The sequence below is a fragment of the Canis lupus genome, chromosome 37, assembly GCF_011100685.1.
Source record: "Canis lupus familiaris isolate Mischka breed German Shepherd chromosome 37, alternate assembly UU_Cfam_GSD_1.0, whole genome shotgun sequence".
NCBI lineage: Eukaryota > Metazoa > Chordata > Mammalia > Carnivora > Canidae > Canis > Canis lupus.
Window position 1 is genome coordinate 11,543,719 of NC_049258.1, and position 17,653 is coordinate 11,561,371.

The 17,653-nt window shown below is 36.3% G+C and overlaps 1 protein-coding gene across 5 annotated transcripts in view; it reads right to left on the reverse strand.

Moving 5' to 3' along the window:
- The window catches only part of ICA1L (islet cell autoantigen 1 like), a 79,880-nt gene that overhangs the window by 10,202 nt on the left and 52,025 nt on the right, over positions 1-17,653 (reverse strand). For 4 of the 5 annotated variants that reach the window (XM_038585427.1, XM_038585428.1, XM_038585430.1 and 1 more), the window contains exons 11-13: positions 15,877-15,951; positions 6,695-6,949; positions 3,963-4,052 (exon numbers count right to left, since the gene is read on the reverse strand). In XM_038585427.1, the coding sequence (XP_038441355.1) occupies positions 3,963-4,052; positions 6,695-6,949; positions 15,877-15,951 (420 nt within the window). The remainder of the gene's footprint in view (positions 1-3,962; positions 4,053-6,694; positions 6,950-15,876; positions 15,952-17,653) is intronic. The other variant, XM_038585429.1, reaches the window with a different exon arrangement.

Sequence of the window (17,653 nt, forward strand, 5' to 3'; positions counted from 1 at the left end):
TGTTTCATACAGTAGAATGTTAAATAATAAATGTAGAAAGAATGAGGAAAGAGAACACCATTTGGCAACCACCACAGTAATACTTAATGCAAAGAATTATCAATGAATGCTAAATTAGTGGGTGAAACTTTGATAGAAACAAGCCATTTACACAGTTTCAAAATACTTTCCCACAAGATATTACAAAGGGAAAAATAAAATAGTAATTTTATAGTGCAGTCACCTGGGGGTTACCATCTTAATCAATTGATCAAAATTAACATCTCAAGCCATGGGACAATTCAGAATCATGTACCTCCTGATGTTAATTAAGAAGGCACATCATCTCCTATTCTGCTAGTCCTACCAAAATGCATAACCTGATCTAATTATGAAAAAGCATCAGATAAACCCAACTTAAGGAATATTCTACAAAATATATGGCCTCTTTGGTATAAAAAGATGATGAAAGACAAAGATTAAGGTACTGTTCCAGATTAAAAGCAATTAAAGAGATGTGACACTAGATGCAATGCGGGATCCTGGATTTGATCCTACACTAGGAAAAAAACCCTCTTTCTCTTTTGTTATAAAAAACATTAGTGGGACAATTGGCAAAATATGAGTAAGGTCTATAAATTAGATAATAGCACTATGATGATGTTAATTTCCTGATTTTGATCACTGAATTGCAGTTATGTTAAAAAATATCCTAATTTTTAGGAATCCTTGTTTTAGATTATGAAGTATTTAGGTTTAAAGGAGCCTTAGGTCTGCTACTTACTAGTCTCAGAATAATTATAGTTCAGAAGAAATTATATATATTATACAGACACAGAGAATAAAGTAAACATGGTTCACATTTTAGGAAATCTAGGTGAATACACGGAAATATTTTGTGTTATATTTGTAAGCCTTCCTGTAGGTCTCAAATTATTTGCAACTTTAAAAATGTTGATAACACAATATTATAAATAGAAAAAGTATCAGTTCATATAGATAATACAAAAATGGGTAAGAAGAGAGGTCTTTTGTTTACAGCAGAGTACTGAGGTCTGGCTGAAGTGAACTGTATGGAATGTGAATTATATGTCAATAAGGCTATTTAATATTGTGATCAAATAGCTAAGTAGGTTTAAAAAAAAGGTAGTATATCCACACGATGGAATATTATTAAACCTTAGAAAGAGAGAAAATACTAAATGAAATAAGCCAGTCATGAAAAGATAAATACTGTATGATTCTACTTATATGAGGTACCTAGAGTAGTCAAATTCATAGAAACAGAAACTATAATGGTGGTTAGCAGGGGAAGGGGAAAAAGGATTTGTTGTTAAATGAGTATAAAGTTTCAGATTTGCAAATGAAAATGCTCTGGAGATCTGTTTCACAACACTATGTATATACTTAACATTACTGAACTGTTCACTTGAAAATGGTTAAGATGGTAATTTTTTAAAATATTTTATTTATTTATTCATAAGAGGCAGAGAGAGAGAGAGAGAGAGAGAGAGAGGCAGAGGCACAGGCAGAGGGAGAAGCAGGCTCCATGCAGGGAGCCCAACGTGGGACTTGATTCTGGGTCTCCAGGATCATACCTGGGCCGAAGGCGGTGCTGAACTGCTGAGCCACCCAGGCTGCCCAATTTTGTTAAGTGTTTTCTACTACAGTAAAAATGTTAAGGGAGTGCTGTGGTTAGAAAATCATCATTTTTCACCATCCCTTATAGTGAAGACTGAATTAGACAAAAATTAACAATGCATGCTAACTCTAAGTAGAAATTTTGATGACAAGGGCATCTGGGTGGTTTAGCGGTTGAACGTCTGCCTTTGGCTAGGGTGTGACCCTGGGATCCTGGGATCGAATCCCACATTGGGCTCCCCATGGGGAGCCTGCTTCTCCCTCTGCCTATGTCTCTGTGTCTCTCATGAATAAATAAATAAATAAAATCTTTTTTAAAAAATAAAAAAAAAAGTGGCAGCCTGGGTGGCTCAGCGGTTTAGCACCACCTTCAGCCCAGGGTATGATCCTGGTGACCTGGGATCGAGTCCTATGTCGGGGTCCCTGCATGGAGCCTGCTTCTCCCTCTGCCTATGTCTCTGTCTCAATGTTTTTTAAGGGACATCCTTAACCATTTACAGTAATTAGACATGGATCTTCAAAAAAATTGTTCTCCTTGGGGCAGCCTGGGTAGCTCAGCAGTTTAGCGCCTGCCTTTGGCCCAGGATGTGATCCTGGAGTCCCAGGATTGAGGCTCCCTGCATGGAGCCTGCTTCTCCCTCTGCCTGTGTCTCTGCCTCTCTCTGTGTCTCTCATGAATAAATAAATAAAAATTTAAAAAAAAGAAATGATTAAAAAAAGAAATTCTGATGATGAGCTGGACTTGTGCACAATCACAAAGTGTTTCATCACAGACTGCTTAGTAATTGCAAGAGAGGACAAAAAAATATAAAATAGTAATTATTTAAGAGAAAAATTGAACAAGACTTTGAAAGGGTGGCTAAAATTAACATCATCAATGTGGAAGAAATGGACAGCATCAACTTTCAGATGTGAAACCCTGAGACAGGAGTGTCACCTGTGCAGTACTCCAGGCAAGAATGAAGAACCTGCATTTAATCACAATAAAATTCAGATAAAACTGAAATAAAGAATATTCCATGAAAAATAAAGAACATTGGAACAGAGGGACTATATTCTATTATAATGCCCATGTTAAAAAAAATCAAAGAAAAGCTATATAAATGCTTCAGATTAAAAGAGGCTAAAGAGACATGGCAACTTGAATACATGACCCTAGACTCAATGTCCAGAGGAGGAAAGTGCTATAAGAGATACTACTGGGTCAACTCACAAAATTAGAATACAAATATATGATAGATAATGGAAAAAGTGTTACGTTAATATTAAATTTCCTGAGGTTTACAACTGTACTGTGGTTATGCAAGAGAATATACCAGTGCTTATGAAATACAAACTGAAGTATTTTGGGGTAAATGATCATGATGTATGTAACTCACCCTCAAGTGGTTCAGAATAAAATGACACATGCATTAGACACACACATACATACATATATATGACTATATAAAGCAAAATACTAACAGTAAATGAATCTAGATAAAGCGCATACACGTGTTTGTGCTATTTTCACTTATGCAACGCTTCTGTACATTTGAAATTCTTTCTAATTAAAATTTTTAATAATCGACATCAGTGACTAAGATTATTATGTATCTAAAACCCTGACAGTAAAAAAAATAAATAAATAAAATAAAATAAAATAAAATAAAATAAAATAAAATAAAATAAAATAAAACCCTGACAGTGTCAACTTGCTATGCATATCCTACATGGTAATTATAATATGGCCCGGTTTTGCAGATAACAATATGGTGAGTACTCGATAAAGTAATTGTTAGCAATTACTATATGCCAGGCTCTTTGCTAAATGCCTAATGTACTGTTTGTCAACAGACATCTTGTAATCAAAGAATACCTTCTATCCCTAATGGTATTATCCATTACCAACAAATCTTAACACAAAACATAAAAAATTAAAGTACAAAATTTAGTTTACTATGACAAGCCCACAGTTTTATCCAGTTTTTTCCATGATGAGGGGTAGCCAGGTATAATTTATTTATTTAAAGATTTATTTATTTTAGACAGAGAATGAGTGCATGTGGGGGAGGGACAGAAGGAGAAGAAGAGAGAATCTCCAGCAGACTCCACTGAGAGCAGAGCCTGACATAAGCCTCAATCTCACAATCCTGAGATCACAACGTGAGCCAAAACCCAGAATTGGACGCTTAACCAACTGAGCCAGTCAGGTGCCCCTAAAACTTTAATTTTAATTCATTATTAACAAAATATTTTTCTGAACAATATGAGGCCAAGACTATAACATAATCCTTTTCTAAATTTATCTGAATTCAACTGATTGTTAATATGATGGCAAAGAATATAAATAAATAACTTACACTTTGTTAATTTCTTTGTACTCTGTGAAGGCACTGGCTGGTCATCAGTGTGTGGAAGAGGAACTTCTAATCCCCCTTGGGAGGCCCAGCCTGTGGGAGGGAAGTATCCATTGTCAGTTAGTCAAGTAAAAAATAGCATCAAAAAAAATAAGAAAAGGCAAAAATATCTAATGAATCCTCAGATCTTTCTACCAGGATGCAATTCTACAATATAAGACATAGAAGACACTTAAAATATATCTGCAATTAAGTATTTTAGTCAGATCATCTAAGTTTAGACTTCCCTACAGTTTTCAAAATGGTTTTGAAATAAATATACAAGTTTTCTTTTTAAACAATGCACATAGATAAGGTATAGAAAGAGAATTTCTAAGAAGCTGGGCAAGAGGAAATAGATCTGACAATTAGAATATTGAAAATTTTAAGCATGTTTATACCCTTGGACTTAGTAATCCTATTCCTAGAAATTTATCTTAAGGAAATAATTTAAGTGAAGAAAAAAAATACATGTATGATTATGTTTATTGCAGCATTATCTATAAAATGAAAAAATCATAACAGGAATGAATTAAGCAGATTATGGGAGATAAATGTGACAAAATACTATGCAGTCATTAAAAAGTATCATTATGAATACTCTATTACTAAGACCGTGAAATGTTTGCTATAACATGAGAAATTATTTAGGCTGTAATTCAAATACAGTACCAGAAAAAAACTTAGATTATCCTGCCTGCTACCTTTCTTGTACGGAAGAGATTATTTGAAGCCTATGTTCTTACTTAGGGTTTCTAGAACATATATCTTTTAACTCCACACAGCTCACTTTCCTGGTTTACATTGCAGGAAAATGAGGAGTAGCCATAAAGAAAAGGCTAGAGAAACAGGAAGAGTCCTGTACTAGGAGGCAACAAGACCAGATTTTGGTTTCCTCTTAATTGTTTAAACTGCCTGGTGATCTTAAGCAAGGCACTCGTTACACACTGAGTACTAAGTGCAAGTGCCTCAGCCATTGCATGGGAATATCCTGTCAGCCAGCAGGCAGGGACCAGAAGAGATGCTCTGAGTGGTGAAGAAATATTGTTGATGATGTACTGCCAGAAAATAACAAAAAAATCCAGTGCTGCTAGAGATGTGGGAAGTTAAGGAGAAAGGACAGTAGGATTTCATATGGAGAATGAATCTGTGTGTAAATCTTTGTAACTTTTAGGCCACACTGATATGGCATATGAGAATAGTTGTTTTCTAAAATTTTATAGCAAAACATTTGAATTATCCTAGATAGAGTGCCTCTTTATCGAGTAACACTGTCCATTCTTACTTTTAGACTATTTAACAAATTCTTACTGAGTGATTATTTAACTGCTATTTTACTTATTGAACTAACTTTATGCTGCTGCCATAGAAAGCACAAAGATAAATCACCTCATAGGCTGTGTCCTTGAGGGGCTTACAGATTGGATAAAGTATGATGGTCTTACAGATATAATATGAACATAAGTATTTTAATATCAAGTACAAGGTATCAATACACTTTTAGGTGCTGTCAACCATTTTCTCAGGGTTAAAATCTACTAGGAGATGGAAGACAGGGACAGAAGGCAAGATGAACTACAATTACAATTAGCCATGAAATTAGCTACAATTAGTCATGAAAACAGAGAGAGTACTATGGGAGGCCACAGGGAGAAAAACCAACTGCATCAGGCAGTACTATTCAAGACTTGGCCACCATGCAGAAAACACTGGCCTAGGAATCTAACACACAGGCTCAAGTCTACCTCCATTACTGAACATCACGTAAGGCAAACTTAAGTGCAAAACAATGATGTCTCAGAGGGATCTGAAAATAGTCAATATAGTTATAGAAAATGGTTAAGTATTTTGAAGTAAGTTAAGAGGTAAGAGTGGAAATGGAGGAACAAGTTATATCCTGGAGCCATGGTCCCTCATTTTTTTAAAATGTAAGCAGAATGCTAACATCAGAATCTGCCGCTTGGATAAAGAACTCTGGAGAAAGCATGGAAGAGGTGGCCTGGGGCTTGGGAGGCCTGGTAGGAGAACTCTTGCAGCAGCCCAGGAAACCAAATAAAGCTCCAAATGCCTCTGGTAATAGAGTTAGGAGGAGTGTGAAATTAGAAATGTTTTAGAAACAGAATTGACAGAGCTTAGTAACCAATATGAAGTGGGGAGCAAAATGACTCCCAAGGTGCGGGGTTGGATTCAGGCTGGTGGGACAGTAGGTCAGTAGAGGTAGTCCCTGACATAGAAACAAAGCACCTTTGGAAAACACCCTGCCCAGGTTTCTACCACAATCCTCCAGTCCTGCTGCCTTGCCCAGGAGGCTGTCGTGAAACTATCATTGTCTACTCTGAACTCATGGGAAGAGAACACACCAAGCTTTGCTAGATGGAAGAAATAGTATCACCTGCCCTACGTAGAGGTAACTTAGCAAGTCAAGAGTTTAAAATAAGACCCTGATTTTCTATGTAGAGAAGACTTCTGGGAAAGTCAAAGAGTGGGGTTTGGTGGAGACAGCAAGAAAGCAGCCCTTGTTTCACCCTTGCCAATACATCATAGTAGTAATATTTTTTGGTGGGTGAGACAGATTTTATCTAGTAGTATTGAAGTTAAAATCAATATCCTGGTTAATTTTAGCATCCACATACACATAGTTTTGCTTCACAAAGATAAAATAATTCTGGCTGTCCAAATGTTTCATAAGCACTTACTGTTGAAAGCTCCAGCAGCATGAAGACCAAGGTCAAAGAGCTGTGAAGGAAGGAATCCTGAAGAATGAGCAAGAGGCTCAGACCCCACGGCAGGCTCCTGCGACATGAAGCTTGTGCCGGGGCTCCCAAAGGCAGTCTGGCATTCTTGGGTAAATTCACCAGTACTTGAAGAACCAGGACTTAGGAGGTTGTTGAGAAATGAGAATTCCTTCTCAAAATCATCTTCCAGTGAATCTATAGGTAAATCTTTTGCAACTGTTGAGTGAAAATAAAAACAGAACGGCTTTCTTTCTTTTTAAAGAAATGAGAGTAGGACATAAGGCAAATCAAAGTTGTTTCACTGTTCTCACACATTAACATAATTTTTAAAAATTTTAACATTTTATTTTTATAAAGATTTTATTCATTCATTTATTTTTATAATAGCACTTAGTTTCTTTTTCAGATTTATTTATTTATGATAGACACACAGAGAGAGAGAGAGAGAGAGAGAGAGAGAGAGAGAGACAGGGAGAGGCAGAGACACAGGCAGAGGGAGAAGCAGGCTCCATGCCGGAAGCCCAACGCGGGACTCGATCCCGTGCCCTGGGCCACAGGAGGCTGGCCAAACCGCTGAGCCACCCAGGGATCCCAGATTTTATTTATTTATTTGAAAGAGAGCAAGTGAGAGAGAGAACACAAGCAGGGGGAGTGGCAGAGGGAGAAGCAGCCTCTCAGCAGGGAGCCTGATGTGGGGCTTGATCCCAGGTCCCTGGGATCATGACCTGAAAGCTGAAGGCAAATGCTTATTAACTGAGCCAACAGGTGCCCCTAAACATAATTTATAATGAACAATTAAATTGATTGGAAGTTTATGAGAAATTATTTCTAATTGAGTAGGCCATAGATCAAAATGACCACATTTCACCATGAAGACAGAACAGTTATGAATATCTAAGTGTGAAATAATGAAACACCCACCTATGAAAGGCAGAAACTACAGGGAATGCAAAGACAAACAGAAACTAATGATAGTAGACTTTAATATACCATCATTAAAAAATAGCAGCTTTTAATATATCACTCTCAGTAAAAACTAGGCCAAAAAGACAAAAGATCTAAAAGATCTAAAAAGCATAATCAGGGCAGCCCCAGTGGCGCGGCAGTTTGGCGCGGCCTGTAGCCCAGGGCATGATCCTGGAGACCCGGAATGGAGTCCCATGTCAGGCTCCCTGCATGGAGCCTGCTTCTCCCTCTGCCTGTGTCTCTGCCTCCCCCCCCCACCCCGTCTCTGTGTCTCATGAATAAATAAATAAAATCTTTAAAAAAAAAGCATAATCAACAAGAGTTATTTTGAATATATGCAAAACCTATTAGAAAACATACTTTTTCTCAAGCATACATTGAAAATTCACAAAAATTATACTAACGTACACACATAAAAATCAGTGAGTTTCTTAAAGTAGAAACATTACAGACAACATGCTCTGATTATGCCATAAAATGAAATAATTTAAAAATGAAACAAAAAAAGGTTTTTCAACTGTTGTTGAAAGAGGAATGGAATTTTTGAAATATGATAAAGAAGGCATTTCATAGTATAATCCATGGGATACTTAAATAGCAATAAACAGAAAAAAAATCCTAAACACCTTTATTGATAAAAATGAAAAAGGCTTCCAGCATGATAGAGTGAGGACATCTATGGACATGCGCACCAGTTTTTAAATAACTGATGAAAATGGTTTAAAAACAACCAGAAAGTCTCTAGAAATTGTTCCAAGGACACACATGAGGAAACATTTGTTCAAGACAATCTATTAAAATTCAGATTCTGGTATTTGACCTAGGAATCACTCCCTTCCTACTTCCCTCCCAATTCAGCACAATGGAAATTCCCCTCTAGCCCTGTGTGCTGAAAAGGCTGAAAACATAGGCTCTCTTCTCCCAGCTCTCAGCCAGTTCTGTTCCCAGGAAGGGCAGGATGTCAGTATTTCCTGTCCTGTCCTCAGTTACTTGTTGGCTAAGTCTGGGCAGTGCAGTCAAAAGGTGCAAGTTCCCATTTCCCAACCAGATCACAAGACCACAGTCATAAAATGGAGACTCTGATTCGGGTGTGGCGTGCTGGGAATACAGGGGCCCTGGGTCACTTGATTCTGCTCATAACTTGGTAGTTTCATTCAGTAAGAGGCAAGCCAAGAAGACCTAAGACTATCACCTTCCTCACTTCACACTCCGCTCTTAGAGCAAGGATCTCACACAGAAATATGTCACGTTTCCACCTAGAGATAAAACCCTGATTCAGAGATTTTGCTTAGAGGGAGAAGCTGTAGAGCTGCAAATACTTCCCAAAGAATTGACTTCATTTGCAACAGTGTGTGGGGAAATTCCTAACTCACAAAAAAATTCCTAAACAAAGCGCTGCAGAAGGGGAGCCGGGTGAGGGGATGGGGTGACTGGGTGATGCGCACTAAGGAGAGCACTAGATGGGATGAGCACTGAGTATTATACGATATGTTGGCAAATTGAATTTAAATAAAGTATTTAAATTTTTTAAAAAAGAGAATTTCAAGCCTAAGGATGCTCTTTAAAACAGGGAAGGTTGTGGTGAAGAGCAACTGGGAAGAGACCAGTAGAGTCATTGGGCATATAAATTAAATTGTGGGCCAACTAGTTTGGCTGAAAAAGCCTGTGAGGGGTGGGGGGCAGCCCGGATGGCTCAGTGATTTAGCACCACCTTCAGCCCAGGGTGTGATCCTGGAGACAGAGATTGAGTCCCACATCAGGCTCCCTGCATGGAGCTTGCTTCTTCCTCTGCCTGTGTCTCTGCCTCTCTGCACCCCCCCCCCTCTTTCGCTGTCTCTCTCATGAATAAAAAAATAAAATCTTAAAAAAAAAAAAAAAAAAAAAAAAAGCCAGTAAGGAAGAAGAGCCTGCTTAGGTAGGGTAAGAACAAATCTCAAACACTGACCTTGGGAAATGTCCTCTCAAAGGAGTCCAAATTTTACTGGTTTTGTCTATAGAACAATTTACGATCCAGAGCATTCTTAAAAATAATGAAGAAATCTGCTGAAATTAGTGGAATTTAACTGGGTGTGATCAGGGAAAGAGACTGTCAGAGAGAGAGCCCTTCCAAAACAACTGTCATCCTGGGGTGACTGTGGGTATACATAAGTCTGTATCCCATAAGGAGTTACACTGTTGGGGGCTGAAGGAAGTGATCCTGGAGACCTGGAATCGAGTCCCATGTCAGGCTCTCTGCATGGAGCCTGCTTCTCCCTCTGCCTCTCTCTCCACCTCTCTGTGTATCTCATGAATAAATAAATAAAACATTAAAAAATAATAAATAAAATGTATCATCTAAAATGTACAGTTTCCAACAAAAACATGGTAGGCCAAAACAAACAAACAACAAACAGGAAAGTATGACATATAATGGCAAGAAGGCAGGCAACACAAACTGCCTGTGAGAGAAAACTGAATTATTAGATTTAACAGACAAAACCTTGAAAGTAACACTTACAAATATATTCAAAGAACTAAAAGATTGTATGATTAAAGTAAATGAAGTGAGTTGATAGGTATGTTAATTAAACTACATGGAGAGAATCCTTTCACAGAGTATACATATATCAGCACACTTTAGCAATCTTACAATTTTATTTATCAATTATGCTTCAATAAACCTGAAAAACTGTTAAAGCAAAGCAATCTTTAAAAAGCAAAGGAAGGTGTGATGATAATGCTGCATCAAATAGAGAATATCAACAGAGTCCGAAACTATTAAAAAAGAACCATATGGAAATTCTGAAATTGGAAAGTATAATAACAAATGAAAAATTCACTAGAGAGGATCACCAGTAGATCTGAACTAGTGTAAGAGAGAATTAGCTAACTTTAAGACAGACTGACCGAGATTATACAACCTAAAGAACTGAGAGAAGAAAAAAGAATAATAAAAAAAAATGCACGATATCTCAGTGAAATGGTGGGCCAACATCAAAAGTACCAGTATACGCACAATAACAGTCTCAAAAGGGTGGGAGGGGGAGAATGTGAAGAAATAATGGATAATCTCCAAATTTGTTGAAAACATCAATATACTCTCAATGTATAGATATCCATATCTACATACACCACAGGCAAACCACTAAAAGCAGAGATAAAAAGCAAATCTTCACATTCATAGATTGGAAGAGTTAATATTGTCCAGATAGCAATTAACTCCAAAACTGATGTATGAATTCAATACAATACCTATCAAAATCCCAGTAGGCTTTTTTGGATAGAAGTTGACAAGATGATTGTAAAATTTATATGGAAATGTAAAGAAGTTAGAAGAGCTAAAACAATTTTGGAAAAAGAACAATGCTGTGGGATTTACACTACCTATTTTTAAAATTCAGTATAAAGTGACAGAAATCAAGATAGTATGGTACTGGCTAAAGATAGGTATACAGATCAGTGGAATAGAAACTAAAATCCAGAAACATAACCTTAATTTTTTTATTTTTTTTCTGGTCACTTGATTTTAACAAAAATGTCAAGAAAATTCAAAGGAGAAAGGAATGTCCTTTCAATAAATAGCACTGGAACAACTGGATGTGCATATGCAAGAAACAAAAACAAAAATTAAAACTAAAAAAACTTACCTACCTCACACCATACATACCAATTAACTCAAAATGATCATAGTCCTACATAAAAAGCTAAAATTAAAAACTTCAGGAGATCCCTTGGTAGCTCAGCGGTTTATCACCTGCCTTTGGCTCAGGGTATGATCCTGGAGTCCATTGAGCTCCCTGCATGGAGCCTGCTTCTCTCTCTGCCTGTGTCTCTACTTCTCTCTCTCTCTCTCTCTCTCTCTCTCTCTCTCTGTCTCTCATGAATAAATAAATATCTTTAAATAAATAAATAAATAAATAATAAAATTTAAAACTTCACAAATACATAGGAGAAAATCTTTGAGACCTATAGGTAGGGAGAGTTTATAGATTTGATACCAAAAGAACAATCCATATAAGAAAAAAACAATGGAGAGTTGAACTTCATAAAATTTTTAAAATTCTGTGTTTCAAGAGGCAAAAATCAAGAAAATAAGATGACTAGGATAAAATATTTATAATTCATATGTCTGACAAAGAACTTGTACCAAGAATAAAGAAATCTTAAATCTAATTATAAGATCAATAACCCAATTAAAAAATAGACAAATCATAGATTTGTCAACAAAGAAGATATATGAATAGCCAATAAACACAGGAAATAATACTCAAAATTATAAATCACTGGAGAAATCCAAATTAAAGCCACAAATTAAAAGCACTAAAATATACATGTCAAAAAGACAATACCAAATGCTGACAAAGATATGGAAGACTAGACACCTCATTCTTTGCTAACGGGAATGAAATGGTAGTAGAGCCATTTTGAAAAACAATTTGGCAATTCCTTAAAAAGTAAACTCAGGGATCCCTGGGTGGCGCAGCGGTTTGGCGCCTGCCTTTGGCCCAGGGCCCGATCCTGGAGACCCGGGATCGAATCCCACGTCGGGCTCCTGGTGCATGGAGCCTGCTTCTCCCTCTGCCTGTGTCTCTGCCTCTCTCTCTCTCTCTCTCTCTCCCCCTGTGTGACTATCATAAAAAAAAAAAAAAAATTTAAAAAAAAAATAAATAAATAAATAAATAAATAAAAGTAAACTCAAATTTACCCTATATATAACTTAGCAATTCCACTCCTAGGAATCTAACCAAGAAAAGTGAAATCTTATGTCCATATTGGAGACATATTTGAATGTTCATAACAACGTTATAATAGCAAAAACCCAAAAACAATCCAAACATCCATCTACCAGTAAATGGATAAATATAATGTGGTATATCCATACAATGGAATACACATTCATGAATAAAAAGTAATGAACCACAGTTAGCAAAATGTGCCGTATACATACAATGTAATATTATTCAGCCCTGTAAAGGAAGAAAATTCTGCAATATGTCACAATATGGATGAACCTTGAGAATGTTATACTAAGCAAAATAAGCCAGTCACAAAAAGACAAATACTTTATGATTCCATAGAGATGAGGTAATTGGCGTAGTCAAAATCATAGAGATAGAAGAATGTTGGGTGTCAGGGACTGGGCAGAGGTGGGGGAATGGGGAATTATTGTTTAATGGATACAGACTTTCAGTTTTATAATGAAAAAAGTTACAAAGTTGGATGGTGGTGATGGTTGCATAATATTATGTATTTAATACCACTGAATTATACGCTTGAAACAGGATGCCAAATTTTACATGTATTTTACAATTAAAAAATTAAGAAAAAAAACTAATGAACTGCTATCTGCAACAACATGGATGAATCTAGAAAAACATTAGGCTTAATGGAAGACCTATAAAGCCAAACACAAAATACTACCTTTTGTATAATTTCAGTCCACGAAAGGGAAATTTATAGAGACAGAAATCAGATTAGTAATCTTCTAGGCCTGAGAGTGAGAGTGAGTACTGTAAACAAGTATGAGAGATTTTGGTGATAGATGCACAACTCTATACATTTACTAAAAATCACTGAATTTTACATTTGTTAATTTACAATTGGTAATTTTTTTTTAAAAAAATTTTATTTATCCATTCATAGAGACAGAGAGAGAGAGAGAGAGAGGCAGAGACACAGGCAGAGGGAGAAACAGGCATCATACAGAGAGCCCGACGTGGGACTCGATCCAGGGTCTCAAGGATCACGCCCTGGGCTGCAGGCAGCGCTAAACCGCTGTGCCACCGGGGCTCCCTACAATTGGTAATTTTTTAAACCTATTTCAATAAAGCTGCTAAAAAGCAGAGAGATTTTATATAAATCTATGCAAATAAATCTGATAATCTAAACAAAATGAATAATTTGAGAAAAATAAAATTTACTAAAGTTGATCCCAGTACATATGTAAGTTTAAATAGACCAATTTTCATAGAGAAGACAACACAAAAAGCACCAGGTCTAAATGTTTTCACAGAGAAATCAATAGCAATGCAAAAATAGTAAATAAAACATCATCAAATTAATGCACAATGACAAAGCTGGGTTTATAACTGGAATGCAAAAATGGTGTAATTATCAGGAGACCTAATAATATAGTTCATCATATTAATACATTTAAGAAGAAAAATGAAATAATTGCCTTTGGCTCAGGTCATGATCCTGGGGTCCTGAGGTCAAGCTAAAAAAAAAATCAGCAAGGTAGCAGCATAGTATAGTAACATGCAAAATATCAGTAGCATTTATATACACAAAATAATAAACAGTTAAAAATAGAATGGAGGGGGATCCCTGGCTCAGCGGGTTGGCACCTGTCTTTGGCCCAGGGCATGATCCTGGGGTCCCACGATTGGGTCCTGCATTGGGCTCCCTGTGTGGAGCCTGCTTTTCCCTCTGCCTGTTTCTCTGCCTCTCTCTCTCTCTGTCTCTCATGAATGGATAAATAAAATCTTTATTTATATATATATATATATATATATATATATATATATATATATATATACACACACACACACACACACACACACACACACACACACACACACATACTGGAAAAGGGGCACCTGGCTGGCTCAGTTGGTACACAGCATGCAACTCTTGATCTCATGGTTGTGAGCTGGACCCCCATGTTGGGCATAACATAAAGATTACTTAAGAAAAATATACACACATATATATATTACACATATATATGTATATGAAAAGAAATACATATATTAAAAGAAAATATTTATAATGGCAACAAAAATATAAAAAGAAATAACAAAAACTGCTCAAAACCTATATGAAAAAAACTATATAAAAGATACACAAGGATGGGCAGCCCCAGTGGCCCAGTGGTTTAGTGCCACCTTCAGCCCAGGGTGTGATCCTGGAGACCTGGGACTGAGTCCCACGTCAGGCTCTCTGCATGGAGCCTGCTTCTCCCTCTGCCTCTCTCTTTCTCTCTCTTTCTCTCTCTTCAATAAATAAATAAAATCTTAAAAAAAAAAAAGATACACAAGGAAATTTTAACAAATAGAAAAATGTCCCTTGTTTCTAGTTAGGATGTCTCAGCACCATCAAACTGTCAGTTTTCTCATTTAATGTTATCACAATAAGAAGAACAACGAGGGGCACCTGGGTGGCTCAATCATGTAAGCATATGTCTTCAGCTTGGGTCATGATCCCAGGGGATCATGTAGCAGATCATGATCTGTTCAGCTGGGAACCTGTTTCTCTCTCTGCCCCTCCCCCTGCTCATGTTCACCCTCTCTCTAATAAAATCTTAAAAAAAAAAAAATAAGAGGAACAATGAGCCTTTCTATAGAGCTAGACAATATTATAGAAAGTTTATATTAAAAAATAAGCGTGCAAGAATAGCTAAGAAAATATTGAAAAGGATACTAGCCCTACCAGATATAAAACACAAAAGAAAGTTTCTATAATTAAAACCATGTGGAACTGGTACATGCAAACATCAATGAAATATAAAGAAAATCCAGAAAGAGACCCAAGTACATATAGAAACCTTATATATATTTGGAAGCTATCTCAAATTGCTGTGGCAAAGGTAGCATTTTAAAAAAATGATATAAAAGCACAGCCACTTGTGAAATGATAACATTTAATCCACTGCTAATACCATATGGCTAAATAAACTCCAAGTGAATTGGGGATCTAATGTAAAAAATAAAAGCACACAAGTGCTAGAAGACAGTATAAATGAACTCTTCTAATCTGGGTTCTGCATAAGACAAAAAAAAGGATCCAATAAAAGAAAAGATTAATAAATTTGGCTACATAAAATTATTTTTTAAATTTACATAGCAAGAAACAACTACATGAAAAGTCAGACAAATGATAATTGATTGGGAAAGATATTCAAGGTAGCATTTACTGATGGTCTACAACTGCTGGAGAGTGAAAGTACAGCACACAGTGAGACAGACACCATCCTACCAGTCCTCACAGTTATACAGAAATGTTTGGACAAAGGTCTGCACATACAAAACAAATAATGACTTCATTTCCATTGTGATGTGCTACAAAATAGAAGTACAGGGCTGCATCCCTGTGTAGGGACCTATACAGGTTTTGTTAAGGAAATAATTATTAAATTAAAACTAGAGAATTTTAAATAACAAATTATCTGTATATATGATGAAGTTATAATTTCTTACCATTTTCAGAGTTAGAAAACTGAGGTGCTCCAAACTCTCTTATTTGAAAATGTTTTTCCTTGTCATCGTCGGCTGCTGAAACACAAGCACATAAAGGATAAACTGAACAAGGAGAAATTTAGCATGCTTATTTACTGTTACATTTTATAATAATTCAGCCTAAGTGTTCACTTGGCCAAATCTGTTAATAATACACATAAAGGCGAGATGTAAAAAATTTAAAGAACCATATATAAAAATCACATTTGTGTGCATAAACATGTATATTTGTGTGCATAGATGGTCCCCTACTTACACAGAGATCCCCTACACTGGTTTGACTTACAAATTTTTACTTTATAATGATGCAAAAGAGATACACATTCAGCAGAAACTGTACCTCAAATTTTGATGTAGATTTTTTCCTGGGCTAGTGATATGCAATACAATATTCTTCTGTGATGCAGGACAGCTGCAACAAGCCACAGCTCCTTCTCAGCCATGTGATAATAGATAAGCAACCTTCTGTACCCATAAAACCATTCTGTTTTCAGTTTCAGTGCAGTATTCAATAGATTACATGAGATATTTAATACTTAATTATAAAATGGGCTTTGTGTTAGATCATTTGCCCACCTGCAGACTAATGTAAGTATTCTGAGCACACTTAAGGTAGGCCAAGATAAGTTCTGATGTTCAGTATGTTAGATATATCAAATGAATTTCAAATTATGATATTTGCTTTTTTTTGGTATAGAAGGAATATATATTTTTTCTTATTTGATTAAAAAAATTTATTTTAGGGATCCCTGGGTGGCGCAGTGGTTTGGCGCCTGCCTTTGGCCCAGGGCGCGATCCTGGAGACCCGGGATCGAATCCCACGTCGGGCTCCCGGTGCATGGAGCCTGCTTCTCCCTCTGCCTATGTCTCTGCCTCTCTCTATCTCTCTGTGTGACTATCATAAAAAAAAAATTAAAAAAAGAAAATGCTTTATTAAAAAAATTTATTTTAATTCCAGTATAGTTTACATACAGTGTTATATAGTTTATATTAGTTTCAGATGTTCAACTTATTATTTTCAACTTAGGATGGGTTTATCAGGAGTAACCCCATCTAAAGTTGAGAAAGATACAATATACATAATTTATATATATACGTATGTATACACACACAAATAACTTTATAATACCCACAGATATTCAGGGCCTTTGTTAACATCTATATCCCCTTGAAAGTTAAAAGTTTTCACATTCCATGTAAATTGGTACAACTGCTATTGAAAACAGTATGGAGGTTCCCGCCCCCCCCCCCCGATTAAAAATAGAACCACCAAATGATCCAGCAATGCCACTTCTGGGTATTTTATCTGAAAAAAAAAAAAAAACAAACAAAGAAACCCAAAACCACTACCTCAAAGATGTAGCCCCACGTTCATTGTATTATTTATAATAACCGAGACTCAGAAACAACTTAAGTGTCCATCAATGGATAAATGGTAAGGAAAATGCAATACACACACACACACACACACACACACTCTCTGGAATACTAATCAGCCATCAAAAAAATGAAATCTTGCTGTTTTTCATTTTCAATAACATGGATGGACCTTACAGACATTATGCCATGTGAAATAAGACAGAGAAAGACAAATACTGTATTATCTTGCTTCTGTGTTGGGTATAAAGAACAAAAAGACATAAAAACCCAGCTCACAGATAGACCAGACTTGGTGGTTGCCAGAGGTGGTGGGGGTGCAAAATAGGTAAAGGGGTTCAAAAGGTACACACTTCTGGTT